This window comes from Phaenicophaeus curvirostris, chromosome 6 (genome assembly GCF_032191515.1).
Source record: "Phaenicophaeus curvirostris isolate KB17595 chromosome 6, BPBGC_Pcur_1.0, whole genome shotgun sequence".
Taxonomy (NCBI): Eukaryota; Metazoa; Chordata; class Aves; order Cuculiformes; family Cuculidae; genus Phaenicophaeus; species Phaenicophaeus curvirostris.
This window is the reverse complement of record NC_091397.1, coordinates 6,808,552-6,824,670: the sequence shown is the minus strand read 5'-3', so window position 1 is coordinate 6,824,670 and position 16,119 is coordinate 6,808,552. Positions and strand designations below refer to the sequence as shown.

The 16,119-nt window shown below is 40.8% G+C and overlaps 1 protein-coding gene across 1 annotated transcript in view; it reads left to right on the top strand.

The window, feature by feature from the left end:
- Positions 1-16,119, top strand: part of XYLB (xylulokinase) — a 92,109-nt gene that overhangs the window by 66,373 nt on the left and 9,617 nt on the right. Inside the window, exons 16-17 of the mRNA XM_069859284.1 lie at positions 8,890-8,948; positions 14,104-14,191. Coding sequence (XP_069715385.1) covers positions 8,890-8,948; positions 14,104-14,191 — 147 coding nt within the window. The remainder of the gene's footprint in view (positions 1-8,889; positions 8,949-14,103; positions 14,192-16,119) is intronic.

The window sequence follows — 16,119 nt, the reverse complement described above, 5'->3', positions numbered from 1 at the left end:
CATAGAAGTTTAAAGAATAAAAATCTACATCATGGGAAAAGTGCACATATTTAACTTTGAAGGTATTAAACATGAAAACAGCCAGTACACGCAGTAGATTCTCTGTCACCTTGAGCCCTTCAGCTGGGGTTCAATGTCTTCTTGATATTATTGTAGTTCAGTGAATACAGAGCTGGGCTAGGTAGTGGGATTGCTGTATTAAAGTTCTGTGATCTCGTTTAAGCAGATGGTCTACTCTGACCTTTACATTTTTGCAGCTCTCTGTAGGTAGGTTATTAAACAGCTGGATGTGATGGCTGGATTTCAAATGCTCAGTTTGGGTCTCCTATAGGTTTTGTTTTCAGACTGGTACCACCTGCTCCAGAATAGTTTTTGAGAATCAATTCATTTGTCAGATTGGTTCCAGATTTCACATTTATTTGCAGAATGACAAGAATTCTGAAGTTGAAGGTGAAGGTAGGGGTTTTGTGAAGAGTCTATGAGTAATTGTTGAAGCACGGGATAAAGCAAAGCAGGTTGCACCTTGTTATGTTAAGGCTTTCATTGGAGCTTTGGCTACTCTATGGATGTTTGGACAACTGCTGAATGTTTCTTACGGTGATTAATCCTTTTCCCCAAAACCACTATTTTTATATTTTGCAGTTCTTGCCATATCCAGACTTTGGGTAACAAAAGAGCAAAAATTTGAGTGGCCCAAAAATAAATTCAATGGATGTAAACCAGTTCCATGGGTGTATGAACCTGTTTTACCTTACTAATTCATGGAAGATATTACTTACTTTTGCTTTAATGAATTAATTGAGAACCAAGAATTTACCCAAGTTATAGACAGCTAGCGTTTATTAAATTACTTCTAGTAATAATGTATTCAGGAGAGGATTTTTCCCAAATACGTTTTCAGTCTTGACCAAACAGATTTGAAGTGGTCCTTATAATTTGTCTTCCATTTCTTTCCTTAAAAGCTTTCACAGAAGTATTTTTCCAATCTATTCAACTTATACCTACAAAAACTTTTGGCCTGAATCTACTGCTCCCCCACCCTCCCTCTCTGTAAACTCTAGCACTGAGTTGTGGATTTCTTTTATCATTGGAATATAATTTATCCCAGGCTTCATTAAAATATTTGGTCAAATAGAGATCTGCATCTCAACAAAACCAAAAAAATCCCAGCAAATTGATAAGCAATTGCAACTCCACTGTATTTCTAGAAGAAGTGCAAATATTTCAGCAGTCTTGTTGTGAGTGTGTCAATGTATATGTTATAACAGAGTTATGACTATTGATCTGCTTGTTCCCAAATAAGTCTTTACCATTCATGTAACAAAGTTTTCCTTGATGTATATCTCTGCTAAAGTAAATGAAATTGTATTGTCAGTGGGATTCTATCCTGAGTAGATTTTTTTTTCGAAGAGTACTCAGGCTTTCTGCATTTTTTGGCTGATCCACAATAATTTAAGGTGCTGTTTAGAGAGAATTAATGTACAAGTTTTTTCTATCTTTACTTTTTCTGAAATCCATCAAAAAGGGGAAGGCTTTGAGTCAAGGTTAAATTTTAAATTCATATCTGAAATGAGCTGGACTAAGAGGATTTTCAGAGTTAGGTGATTTGGTGTCTTTAAGCCTCAGGCAGTGAAATACAAAATTTTGTCTATATTGAAGCAAGGTCTTAGGAAAGCCAAATTTGACATCTTCATGAAGAACAATTTCTGTTATTAGAAGTTGCTGGAGAACATAAGGTGACCTAGACTGTCAGTAGCAGATGAATCTTGACTACGGATGCTGTTCCTACTCTGTTTTACTTAGGTGTGTGTGAATCTACTCATTTTAGTGGTATTATTCTTGCCTTACAGCAGTGTGAGCAAGAAGAATCATGCTTGTTCTCCCTTACATCACTGTAGAGATGCTATCTATGTAAGTAGCATAAATGTCAAGAATATTAGCTGTATTTGTCATTGCTGCTGAGAAAATCAAGGCTTTTTTCCCCCTGTTGAATTACAGCTGGTATGATAGTTGCTGTAGCCTTAGAGGCTGATGATCAATTCTATCCTTAAAAGTTGTTTTTCTTCCTCAGGCAGTGCATTTAAAAAATAAGAATAGATTCTATGTCTAGAGAATTTCTGAGATACATTTTAGCAACTGAAACCCTCAGTGAAATTAAAGCGTATTATGAAATATGGAAACTTCTTTGCTTATAAGTTAGAAAACAGCCAACTTATATAGCAAATATGGCTTGCTTTTCTTTGTAATAAATTAGCTGATGCTTTGAAATGAAATTCAGGAACACTTCTAAAAATAATTTTGAAAAACATTTATGATTTTTTTTTGTTAGAATCATAAAGGTGGTTGAATTTGAATATTTGGCTTCAAGATTGTAATTTTATAACTTGGACAGTTGTATTGGTCTAAATTAAAAAAAAATGGTAAGGAAAAAGTGTTATGATTTATTATTTCTGCCTTAATCAGGTAGATGTCTAATATGCTGAAGGCTGGTTTGTGATGGTCTTTTCTCTCTGTTATGAAATTCTTGGAGCAGTGATGCAGCACAATGAGATAGAGAAGCAAGTGCCTTTGGACTCAGTCCTAGAACTCACAGGGACATAAAGGGCGCTCAGTACATTGTACATTTTCATATTTAAGTGGGTATAGGCGAGAGAAACCTTTTACCAAAGCAGCAGTTTAATTTTACAGTCTTTACATGAATCAGAAAGTGAGCATGAATTTTGGAGCAGTTAATATGCAAGGCGGGTGATCTTGGAACGTTTGTTTTATAAATGGGACAAATTAATCATATATTTTCGTTTTGTTTTTCTTGAACAAAAAGCTAGAAAATACTTTTTTTTTGAAATTGCAGTGTTTGGAGTTAATCAGAGACATAAAGGAGGGGCTGATACTTTTCTCGTTGCTTGCAAATTGTAAATTGCAGTTATTTGCAATCATGCTTATAGCTGGCGTGGGTTCATGTGCATAATCAGCTGCTTTTTGAATGCATGTTCTTTTGTTCTGTTTTATTTATGGATTCAGTTGTGATGAGAAAGACATTATGAAGCTGTTTGGATGAAGCCTTGGAATATCTTTTAGGACTTGAAAATCAGTGAGTGCCGGAGTTTAGTACAAATTGGGGCCACCTGTAGCACTGGAAATTTAGATGAAACAGTTGCAGAGTTTTCAGCGTCTAAATGGAAGGTCAAATTCCACTTTGGACTTTGTGGTGCATGAACCAGCAAAAGTCTGGGCTGACACAGGCACGTTGCTACTGTCCAGTTGAAAGAAGGCCAGATCCAAAAGCTGTGAGGTCAGGAGTCATCCCATAGATTTCAGCATCCAGACCTATTAGCAGTCCAATCTGGCCCCGCTCCTGGTGGAACAGGAGCCTGAATTTCTACCTCCAGTCTTCTTGCACAAATGAAGTGGCAGCAGGCTTTTGGTGCTAATTATCAGCAGTAACCTTTTGATTGATGCAAGTTTACTTGTGTGATTATTTTTCTTAATAGCTGTGGTTATGTGCCAAGACCATTAGAGGGGATGTTGGGCTGCTCAGAAGAGACTTGCCCTGTGCTGAAGCTTCCACTGTCTCACTTGCTGAATCCACTTGGGCAATGCCTTTTGAATCTGCACTTTCTAAAATATGTGTTTTGCTCTCCACTTTTTTTGTCTTAAACTGCTTAAACTGCTTGCTTTTCTGGGAAGGCATCAGTTCTGTGTGTGTAAATGTAAAGTGGTGCTGGTCTTTTTGAGCCCACTGACAACTGCTGAACACAATGCTGTGGATGGAGAGATGGAGTGATTCACTTTGCTTTTAAATGAGAAGCAGCAAAACATTCATTGATATAAAGCAGAGATTTAACAATGTTTAATAATGAATGTGACAGTGATTTACAAGGTTTGAAGGCGAGGTACACTTGATAATTCAGTGCACAGAGGACAAGATTGGACAAAACTGTCAGGGATACCCTCCCATTGAATTAGGACGTTCAGAAAGGAACCCTTTGATTTCTAAACTGCTGGATCCAGACTTAGTCTCAGACTTTGTCAGTGGTTTATACTTAGAGGATTATGTATGCAAAATCAGTCCTTTATATCTGTTAGTTAAGATCACAAAGTTTCAGTGTGCTTATTCCAAATTCACTCACAGAGAGTCTGTTGTGGCAAGGATTCTCCTAGCCTTGAGGAGTGACCTTGAGAGGCCTCCCTTTCAAGGGGAGATCTTGATGTGCAACCCACTGTCATTTCAGTAGAGCTCAAAGGGCTCTTGGGCTGCTCACTATTTATGGAGTAAGATGATTGACTCATATTTATATACCGACCACAGGTGCCAGTTTCTTCCAGATTTGGCTTGAGTTGGACCCTGACCAGTGCTGTGGCCAGATGGGTGCATTGTAGGAATCAGTGATAGCAAGGTAGACCTGTTGGATAGTTTTGACTTAGGGTCCTTGATCTGACCTTGGCTTGTAACAGCGGGAAGCTGAACAAAGAGGTGAACATCAGAGATGCAAATCAGGGTGGAGACAGCATTTAGGGGCAGCGTGTGGGGTTTTGGAGGTCAACCAACCAAATGTTGCTGCTGGTGATTGTGAGCGCGTGGACAATAGGCCTGGGCCAGTCAGGTTGCTATGAGAAGCGCGTGGACAGATGAGCAAAGGTATATAAACCTGTAAGTTCCAACAATAAAGGTCTCCGCTTTTACATCTATCTGGAGTCCGTCTCGTCGTTTCATTCCCGCAGTGCATGGCCATAGATTGGCCTTTGACTGTTGTGTTATGGTCTGTCTTCCCCAAAATCACTGTGAGGTGGATGCAGACATCATGACCATCATGGTCACCACTGGTGGTTATCGCTTGATTAGGATTTACAGGAAAAGGTCAGGCTGGGGGTGGGAGGGAGCCCACTGTCGCACACAAATAGCAGTAATATCTTCTCTCTTCTCAGTGACAGATTTCCCCCCCCTTTGTGCCTTTTAATGAAAGCAATATTTTGCCCGAAATTGAGAGCCAGGAGATGAATGTTATCATTGCTGAATTCTTGTGGCATCTCTGTCAAAGGTGGAATAGGGGTTGTTGTGTGAGTAGTAACATACATAGAGTGGACTGACTTCTCAGCCTTGTGTGGGAAACTGCCTCGTGCTTAGTCTTCCTGCATAAGTGAACTTCTTTACTTGAATCTTCCCCCCTCTTTCTGTCCAGGGGGAATTATTATTGTAACTGAATTTCAGTAGTTCTCTCACCATGTCACACAGCTCTCCCATACAAGGATAGGCTGAGAGAGTTGGGCTTGTTTAACCTAGAGAAGAGAAGGCTCTGGGGAGACCTTATAAAAGTGTTTTAGTACTTCAGGGGGGCCTACAGGAAAGGTGGGAAGGGCTCTTTATCAGAGAATGCAGGGATAGGATGAGGGGGAATGGTTTTAATCTGAAAGAGGGGAGATTTGAATTAGATCTTAGGAAGAAATGTTTTACTGTGAGGGTGATGAGGCACTGGAACAGGTTGCCTATAGAAGTCATGGATGCCACATCCCTGGAGGTGTTCAAGGCCAGGCTGGATGATGCTTTTAGTAACCTGACCCAGTGGTAGATGCCCCTGTCCATGGCAGGGGGAGTGGAACTGGATGATCTTTGAGGTCCCTCCCAATCCGAAGCATTCTATGGTAATCTGTAGAAGGTGTGCATGTTGCAGGAGAACACCATGCCATATGCAGATGCAGGTTCTTTCTAGATAGGGTTAAACTTCCGCATCAGCTCTCTAAAAAATCATTAATTTTTAAATAGGAAGGAGATAAACTGGTTGGTTAGGTACTATGCAGGGAGCTTTTAATTAAAAGATGTTTAAATCTGATTCTCTCAACTGTCAGAGAATTGAATTCATGAATTATATTTGCTACAGTTGTTGTTGGTTGTGTTTTTTTCAGGAGCACTGTATTTCAGTTCTTTTTGTGCACTGCCGTAGGGGATAGATGGTAGCTCCTGACAGATTCAAACACAGCTGGCTGAGAACACTGCTGGTGATGGATGAACAATGTCTTTGTTAGTGCCCCTGTATACATAAATGATGGGCTTGCTTGCTTTATTTATAAGATGTATCCAATTACACATCTCGGAGCGAATGTCCGCTGTTCAGTAAAGCACACAATATTGGCATTAAAAAGACAACCTGTGAGATCAGTGATCAATGCATTTTCCTCACTCTCCATAGAAATGCTGAAATAAGAGGTAAACCTAGAATTCAGCAAATTCAAATGAGTTCTTCTGGGACCTGCCCCTCATCCCTAAGAGGTGACTCAAACTCAAGCAAGGAAGTGGTTGCCTCTTCTCTGGCCTTATGCAGAGCTACCTCTGGAAATGCAGGTTCACCTAAGATCACTCTTCCACGTGGCCTGGATGGATCAGTCCCAGCAGTACAGAGGGTCAGATTCTGCTGTCAGACACGGATGGCTAAGGTTCACTAGGCTGCTACCTACTAGGATATGTTTTGGTGAAGCGAGCCATCCTTATTTTTTGAAGTGAAGGAGAATGAATGGTTTTGTCCTTCATGTAGCTTCAGCCTTGGGTTTTGGAGTTTTCTAATTATGAGTCTGTGTGTGTTCTTATTCAATTTACACTCCACAGTGTAAATTGAAGTAGTTGCTTTTATCAAGTAGGTTAGCTATATGGTGAAATAATTCTTAATATTTTGCTATGAAGAAAATAGTCTGGATTAAAATGGGTGTGCAGATAATAAGGGTGTTAAACACTTTTAGACTTGAGATCTGTTTGCTCTCTTGACAGACATCTAACTCAACTAAGAGTAGGTAAATGCATACTCATGAGTGGTTTGTAGTGAACAGCTAATGCACTGCAAATTCACCCCTACTTTTCTTATGGAAACTTATTTATGTATAAATATCCTGAGTTACAGTTATGGCGTAAATGATAACATAGCCAAAACGTGAATCTTCGGACCTAACAAGGAGTAATTCTCCTGTCCAGTCCTTGATTCTGAATGCAGAAATGTTATCTGTTACAGGGGCATTGGAGAAGGCACAAATCAGCCCTACCTGGCCTATCAGTTACAATGAAAGCAGACAGCAATATATACTGACAGAGCTCCATTTGGAAAGCTGTGCAGCAGAAGCCCTAACGTAGAGAGCTGGCATGCAGATAGAAGTGCAAGAAGCAGTTGAGCTAAGATGTGTTTGCAGTTTTCACAGAGTGGGTTGCTTTTTGGCTTTACAGGTTTTATATTGTCCACCATTCTTTCCTCATGGTGATAGCCCAGCAGTTCATTAAACCTCTTTCCAGAGCCTGTGGAGGGCTAGCATGCCTTATTCTCTGGTTTTGGCTACTGTGAAGTCTAGCAAACATTTATTTCTCATTCTCTCTTACTGACTGTCTCTGAAATGTGATGTTTTCATGTTAGATGTGGTAGTTCTGCAAGAATTTATATTCAGAACAAGGTTTAGCAAAACAGAGTTGTGGCTACTAGGCAAGTCATTTAGAATTCAGTTTGGTTTCTAGGAACAGAGACTTACTGGTTATTTTTCACTGGTTTCTGTGCTGTTATGTTGTTGTGATAATCTTGGCAGGGATCTATCACTCTGTGTTGGTATAATTGAAACTTGTTTTCCCTGAGGAATCACTCTGCTGTTTGTTTTATTTGTTTACTGACATTGACAGAGATCCTAATGGCTTTTAAAACCCAATTTGTGCATCACTGAATATCCTCCAAAGAGGAAAATAAAATTAAATTTATCAGTAAACTAGAGTCCCCCGTGGAATGCTTTATCTGAGTCTTAGACTCCACCTGAGCACCTAGCTGTGGGCATAGAGATGGCATAGTGAGCTGCATCTCCTCTTTATTTCTAATTCCATCTTCAGGGCTTTTGTCATTAAGATACTTAAAAGGATAAATGACAATAAGTGATTTAGGGCATCAATATAAGTTGACCAGCTTTGCCTTGTGAGAAATAAATTATGTTTAGCTTTTATTAAAAAGACAGTTAAGATGACAAAACAATAACCACAGTAAAATTCCCCTTTTGGGAGAGGATACGTGATGATATTGCTTGTTATTGTCATTAATCAGAATAATTAAGTGTTTAGATTTTTAAAATATACACTATCGAGTTTTTATGCATTTATTTTGTTTTAATCCTTTGAAGAATTTCAGTGAGATCCTTTGGACTACTTATTCATAACACCTTTTTTGAATTGTGGTTATGGATAGATGCACGGCTTGTTGCATGCTGTGCACCAGAGGAGCATGCACACAAATAAACGAGGCATAGGACAGGCAATCAGGATTGTGAGAAGAAACAGTGGGTTCCTTTAAGGACTAAAGCATGCGGGATCATTTTTTTAACATCCCCAAAGCTGTGGATTTGCCTTGAGTGAAGATTCAGATATTATTTTATTTTATTGCAGTGACTCTAATTGCCTTGTGACACACTTCCTTGCCATTCAAGCATATAGGAATTGCCCAGGTTTCAGTGAATTCTGACTGTGAACATCAGGAGGAGATAAGTTTGGAACATACTGCTGATTTTAAAGGTTATCTGTCAGTTTGTATATGTATACAGCTATGAGCCAAACCAATCTGACCTCAAACCAGGGCTGTAGTAAAATAGCACTCTGCCTTTCTTATTGTATATCTCTTTTGCAAATCTCCCTGACTTTAACAGCATTATAATAATAATAGATCTGCAATATTTATGTTGCCTCTTTTAAGGAAGTGTTCTAATGTGCTTTGGAAAGGTGTGTAATTACTCTTATCTCCTTTTTTGCAGAAGGTAAATTAGAGGTACAGAAAGAGAGCCCAGACCATCTGACTCCCACTTCCTTGTTCTCATTGCTTGGTTCAGTAGTGCAAATCTTGACAATATGCACTTTCAGTCTGATCTATATGTTGTATTGCATTGCAGTGCCCAGGACAAGGATTTTGGCTACTGGTGGTGCATCTCACAATAAACAGATCTTACAGGTAAGTAGAAAATTGAATTGTACTTACAGTTACATCTGCATTTTTATTTTGATGAACTGAATCCAAATCACTGCAGCTGCACAGGAAGGTGTGAATGCGTTGCAGTTTTTTGAGGCTTTTCTTTGAGTTTAGTGTGGAATCCATTAGCCCAATGCTAATTTTGTATTGAATGTCAAAGGTTTTTTTACACTCGACTAGTTTTAGGGATGTGTATCAGAAGCACTGGTGATTTCCAGATCTCATCAATTACATCAAATCGGTCAGCGAAGAAATAAAGAAGAGACTTTATATGATACCTGAGATTTTTGTAGTTTTTGTCATTCAGATTGAAGTCTGAGCATTTAAAGCAAATGGGGATTTTGCTGGTGCTGAACACTCAAAAAGCCCCCACTCAAAAATACAAAAAAACCCAAATAAACCCCTAAACCCTGCCCTGGTTATTCTGAGTATCTATTACTTATTAGCCTTGTGTTGCATATTGGGGGGAGTCTGTCCTCCCTCTTCCCACCTTCCTCCTCTTCTGCTGCCATTGCTGCACATCCAGCCCTGATTACAATCCTACATCTGTCTTCTGGAGAATAGAGTACTGCCTGCTTTCCCGTTCTGCCTGTTGAGATGTGGCGATGTGATGTCTGTATATGATCTGTCAGTCCTGCAATAGTCAGGGAAGATCCAGTCAGTTACTGCACAAAGGAAACTGGACGGTGTTTTAGCTTATCAAACGTAGGTGCCTCCCTCCGGGTGAGCCAAAGAGTTTTCTGTACTCCACTGACGGCTTTGACATGCTTCCCTTTGACTAGAAGTGCAGACACTGAGCCTGGAGGCGGATGTTTACACCAAAAAGCACCTGTCTTAATCTTGGGTTAAGTCCTGGCACTAAAGTTAGTCAACACAGGGTGAATTCTTTTCTGGAGATGCCAACCCTTTTCCATCGGCTGGAGTCTAGAGGCCAGCCTCAGCTACCCACTGCACTGTTTGACAATTGCAATCGTGTGAAAGGAAGCTCGTCTACACTGCAAAATCTGAGCTAGAATAAATGGAAGCTGCAAAGCAAAGACCAAAAAGTTCTCTCTCTCCTAAGACATTCACAACATGTTTGTATAACCAGTGGTTGTACAGCTGATTGTGAGACAACGAGTTCGGCATGTTTTGCCTGTACATGTCACTTCTCTTCATCTGTTTTCGTTATTTTGCTTAGGAGCTTGATGTTGGAAAATTAAGTGATAGGTTAATTGGTTAAAACATTGGTTCCTATTGGAGCAATTCTACTAAGAATATGTCGGGAAAGAGATTGGATTAATAGATGAGTTTGTTTTTAAAACTGTGTTTCCAAGTATGGTGCCAGGAGGACTTCCTTGCTGTGGAATGAAAGCAGAGTTGAATATTCCTACAACATATAATTCTGCAATACAGACAGCTGAAAAATTGCAGGAATGGGAGAGTGCTCCCATCTGTTGTGCTTGCTCTTCATGTGTAGCAATACAGCTTCTTTTAAAACTCATTAGAAGTGTCTTAAAATAATATGATCAATACACTGTCATTCACTTAATTCAATCGCTGGTTAATTGGATCCTCCTTTTTAATTGAATCAAAACCTCAGAAACCATATCAGTTGCATGAAGAATAACAGCTTCCACTCTTATCATGGTCAGTTTTGGATAATTTGTTCCAGGGCTGCAAAAGACTATCATTTAATTAATCAACATTCAGCAACTCCTATATTTTACACTGCAAAGGGGGGAACTTAGGAGTATCTGTTAAAATATATGGTAGGGCAGCTTTATTCATGGTTCTGGGAAGCTTTTCATAACATATGTGGTGCTTGATTAATGACCACATGAAACAGTGAAACATTTTTAACAGTAAAACCTCTTACAGTTTCTTTTAAAATTATTCATGAGAGAGACCACAGTTTCAAGTGACTTACTAAATATATGAACTTTGAATAATTTTGATTTTATAATCATGTGGCACAAAAAGTAGTTATTATTTGTAGTATTACAGCACTTATTAGCATTCAGTGTGGAGTAGGGCTGCATTGTACAAGGCTCTGCAGAGATGCAAAAAACCCTCTGTTGTAAAAAGAGGCATGCACTTCCAGTTTAAGACAAGAAATACCTCTTAGAGCTGAGATGAAGAAGCAGATGGGGAATGTGCTGAAGCAGTACGGTAGTATTGGCTGGCAAGATGGGCAGTGGAACCAGCACCCTGTGACCTTATCATTTCCAGAGGGCTTTTTAATAGATACCACGATTAATTTTCTATTTGTCCTCTAGCACTGAAGCTCATGTATCCCTCAGTGCTTGCTTACAAGCTAGGTTAGGCAAGACTGAGTTGGCAGTCTTACCAGAAGAGAGTGTTTTAAGTGTATAAGCTCTGGCTTTCACTGGATTATAGTTAGCAGCCCGCCACATTTGTTTAATATTATGATGTTTAATGATTTTCAAAGGCTTTGATTTGCAGATTCCCCACAAACTTTCAGAGAAAGAAACAAAATCCTTTTGAAATGCTGCATGAGATTTTTTTTTCCTGGAGCCCATCATCAGTAGGGCTGTACATCCCTGGTCGAGGGTGCAGATCACTCATCCAAATGGTTTGGGTTCCTGGACTCTGTCACTTTATTTTAGACTCTCTTGCACTGATGTAAGTTGGGTGATACGCTGTTCCCTTTGGCAAAAGTAATAAAACCAGCACAAGTTAAATCTGAATTGTTAACCTGCTTCTTGTGTTGCTCAGCCTTAGGGATACCCGCAACCTCAGACGTGATGAAACCAAAATGAAAAGAGTCAGTTGACAATGATTTCAGAAAAATGTTTTTGAACTTTCCATGGCCCTGTCCAAATACGTCTTCATTTTCCCCTTTTTATCATAGAATTGTAGAATAGTTTGGGTTGGAAGGGACCTTAAAGATCATCCAGTTCCAACCCCCTCCCACTGGATCAGGCTGCCCAAGGCCCCATCCAACCTGGCCTCGAACACCTCCAGGGATGGGGCAGCCACAACTTCCCTGGGCAACCTGTTCCAGTGCCTCACCCCTCTCATCATGAAGAAATTCCTCCTTATGTCTAGTTTAAATCTGTCCCTCTCCAGTTTATACCCATTGCCCCTCATCCTATCACTACAACCCTTGGTAAACAGTCCCTCTTCAGCTTTCTTGTAGGCCCCCTTCAGGTACTGGAAGGTTGCTATAAGGTCTCCTTAGAGCCTTCTCTTCTCCAGGCTGAACAACCCCAACTCTCTCAGCCTGTCCTCATGTGGGAGGTGCTCCAGCACACTTGTAGTCCTCCTCTGGACCCATTCTATGTCTTTCCTATGTTGAGGATTCCAGAACTGGACACAATGCTCCAAATAAGGTCTCACAAGAGATGAATAGAGGGGCAGAATCGCCTCCCTTGCCCTGCTGGCCACATTTCTTTTGATGCAGCCCAGGATATGGTTGGCCTTCTGGGCTGTGAGCGCACATTCCCGGCTCATATCGAGCTTCTCATCAATCAGCATTACCAAGTCCTTCTCTGCAGGGCTGCTCTCAATCACATCATCCCCATCTTGTATTGAAACTGTAGGTTGCCCCGACCCAGGTGTAGGACCTTGCATTTGGCCTAGTTGAACCTCATGAGGTTCACATAGCCCCACTTCTCCAGATCCCTCTGGATGACATCCCATCCTTCTGGTGTGGGAACTGCACCACTCAGCTTGATGTCATCTGCAAACTTGCTGAGGGTGTACTAGATCTTGCTGTCTGTGTCATTGCTGAAGGTATTAAACAGCACCGGTCCCAGTACAGACCCCCGAGGGACACTACTTATTACGGATCTCCATCCGGACATCGAGCCTTTGACCACTGCTCTCTGAATATGACCATCCACCAAACAGTCCACCCATCAAATCCATATCTCTCCAATTTAGAGAGAACGATGTTGTAGGGGACCGTGTCAAAGTCTTTACAGAAGTCCAGATGGATCACATCCGTTGGCTGACCTATGTCCACTGCTGTGGTTACCCTATCAGCCACTACGTTGGTCATACAGGGTTTGGCCCTGGTGAAGCCGTGCTGGCTGCCATTAATCACCTTCCTGTCCGCCACGTGCTTTAGCAGAGCTTCTAGGAGGATCTGTTCCATGATCTTCCCAGGCACAGGGGTTAGGCTGATAGCTCAGTTCCCAGGTTTATCTTTTCTACCCTTTTCAAAAATGGGCACAACATTACCCTTCTTCTGGTCACCAGGGTCTTCTCCTGATCACTGTAACTTTTCAAATATTATGGAGAGTGGCTTGGCAACCACACCAGCCAATTCCCTCAGGATTCTGAGATGCATCTCATTGGTTCCCATAGACTTATATATGTTCAGGTTCCTCAGGTGTTCACAAACCTGATCCTCCTCTGCAGTGGGAGGGGCTTTACCCTCCCACTGTTTTCCTAAAACTGCTCTATGGGGAAGAACACGTGCTCAGTAAATGTGAGATGCTTGGTGCTGATTTCAATGCAAAATGATGTGTGATTGAAAAACTTCAGTAATCTATTGGATACTGTAACAAATTCTTGGCTTGTAAAATTTTTTTTCAATTGCTCAGGAGAAGTTGAGAAAAGTCTTGGTAAATCTTCATAGCTAAGGATCCTTTGAATACAGGAGAATTCCTGCTACATGTAGAGATTGTGTAACCAGGTCCTCTTATCATTTTTCCTGCTAATCCTAATGTGATCAAAATGGTGGAGGTGAAGAAGACAGGTTTCCAGGCTTTCATACTACTGGAGCTGAAAACTGAGGAACTATGACTGGTTCCTCTCTCCTTCCTTCCCACTTAGCTCAGCCATAAATGTGATAGAAGAAAGTAGGCACCCATTGTAGATTCCTGAACAGATGTCCTTGCCCCGATGGCACAAGTTGATTGTGTGAGCTTATAAGGGAAACAATGGTTGAACTCACATTTCCTCTGAACTTGTAGTAAAGAGATCTGGAAAGAAATGGGACTTTTTTTTCTGGCTGCAATTACTTCTTTAGCTTAGATTTATGAATACCCTTTTGTGTGGCAAGTTCAAGTCTCATTATTGCCTGCGGTGCCCAAATGTTTGGCTTTGCTTTCCTAAGCAGTGATAGGGGATTGCTTATCCCTTGTTTTCCATGGACATCCATAACTGGTGCTTTGATACTTCTCAGGTCCTGTCTGATGTGTTCAACGCACCAGTGTACACTATCGATACCACCAACTCTGCTTGTTTAGGAAGTGCTTACAGAGCAATTCACGGTAAGACTGTAAAGAGGTGCTTCTGAGTGGTGTGGGCATTTAATTTCAGTTGGATAATACTTGAGATTAACATTACTGAAAATGTGGGGAGAATAAAGCTGTGTGGATCTGACTGGAAGGTCACTCTGGTCAAAGAGGTATTTTTACTCTTAGTATGCTTGTATCAGGACCAAGAATAACATTTACATTACAATTCAGGCTGCTTCTCTAAGTAGGGTTAGGGCCTGGAAGCTGTGGATACTGTCAGGGAGAGGTCTAGGACCTTAATGTGTTGAGTTGCTGTCTCTGTGTGCTGCTTTTGGAAGAATACAGCCAACTGAAGGTGTTGGTGTAGCCTGCTGCCCTGCCTTGTGGAGCAGGCTTTAAACTGGATAGCTGAAATGGTTAAACCAAACAAAAGATCGATCCTAGCAAAGAAGATCAGAGAGGGTGGGGATGACAGGACCTGTAATACTGCTGACCAAGTAAGTGTTAATAAACCTACATGTATCTTCCAGCTTTTAAACATCAAGGTGAAGGGTGTGTAAGGTGTCCTAAGCTTCTGGCTTGAGTATGCACTTCCTCTTGTAAATGCATAAATCTCAGGATAGTCTTAGGTTGACCAGTCATTTTACTTGCTGTACTATATCACTCACTGTAATGCAGCAGTCCAAGTCCAGATTTGAAGTGTTAATTAACCTATATCTATTAAAGCATGTAGTTGTATGTTAAGGATGGGCCATCAGCAATTTAAGAGTTGAATCCCAGGTGGGAAATGTTATTCGCATATTTTAAAATAGTTTCTAATATCTTACAGCTAAACAAATCAAGGAACGTGTATCAAATTCTGAAGTCCTTACTTGGGCCAGCTATAGTAAGCCTCAGTTTTTCTGGTTAGAAGCTTTAGGATTTGGACCTTAAGACACATGTAGCTTCTGCCCAAATTCATGTAATATCATGAGACTGCAACAAGCATGGAAAAGATATCAGCCAGGTTTTAATTTTAGAAGCAAGTTCTACTGTCACATTATAGCATCTGAAGACTACATCTCTCTTGCATTTGAGAACAGCATAGAAAATCGCACAGCCAAAACTTGAGTCAATGTGTTTACTGCACTTGCATGTTGTCCTCTTTATTTCCAGAAAAGACACAAAGTATGCTTTTGCAGGGCAGTAGAAAATGTACTATTAGATTAAAAGATCTTATCGCAACCTTCCAGTCCTCTAAGGGGGCCTACTGGAAAGCTGGGGAAGGGCTGTTTATCAGGGAGTGCAGGGATAGGATGAAGGGGAATGGTTTTAAGCTGAAAGAGAGGAGATATAAATTAGATATTCGGAAGAATTTTTTTTCCTGTGAGGGTGGTGAGGCACTGGCACAGGTTGCCCAGAGAAGTTGTCGATGCCTCATCCCTGGAGGTGTTCAAGGACAGTTTGGGCAAGGCTTTGAGCAACCTGATCCAGTGGGAAGTGTCCCTGCCCATGGCAGGAAGGTTGGACTAGATGATCTTCAGGTCTCCTCCAACCCAAACAGTTCTATGATTCTGTGCTTCTATGATTATCAGTATTCTTGAAGCCACAATGCAATAATTTTTCCACCTTGAAGGCTAAGTTTCCAAGATGCTTTTCTTTATACTAAGACTTTGCCTATGCACTAGAAGCCACCGAATGCATGTGAAATCTGGAGCTGTCCTTAAAGTTTGTGCAGATATCTTTAAGGTGTGAATTCCCTCTGCCAGTTTGGCATATCAAGTCTTGAGGCTTTGTTTACAGAGCATTTGATTGAGGATTTCAGATGCCATGCAGATGGAGGGACTCCTTAGCTCAGGTACTCTGCCAGCCAAGCCCCAGGGGCATGCTCTGTGTTTCTAAATGGCATTTTTGATTGATGCTTTCAGCTGGCTCACTCTTGGCTAGGCAAAGGAATTGAGTAAGAGTGAAGACTTGCTAAT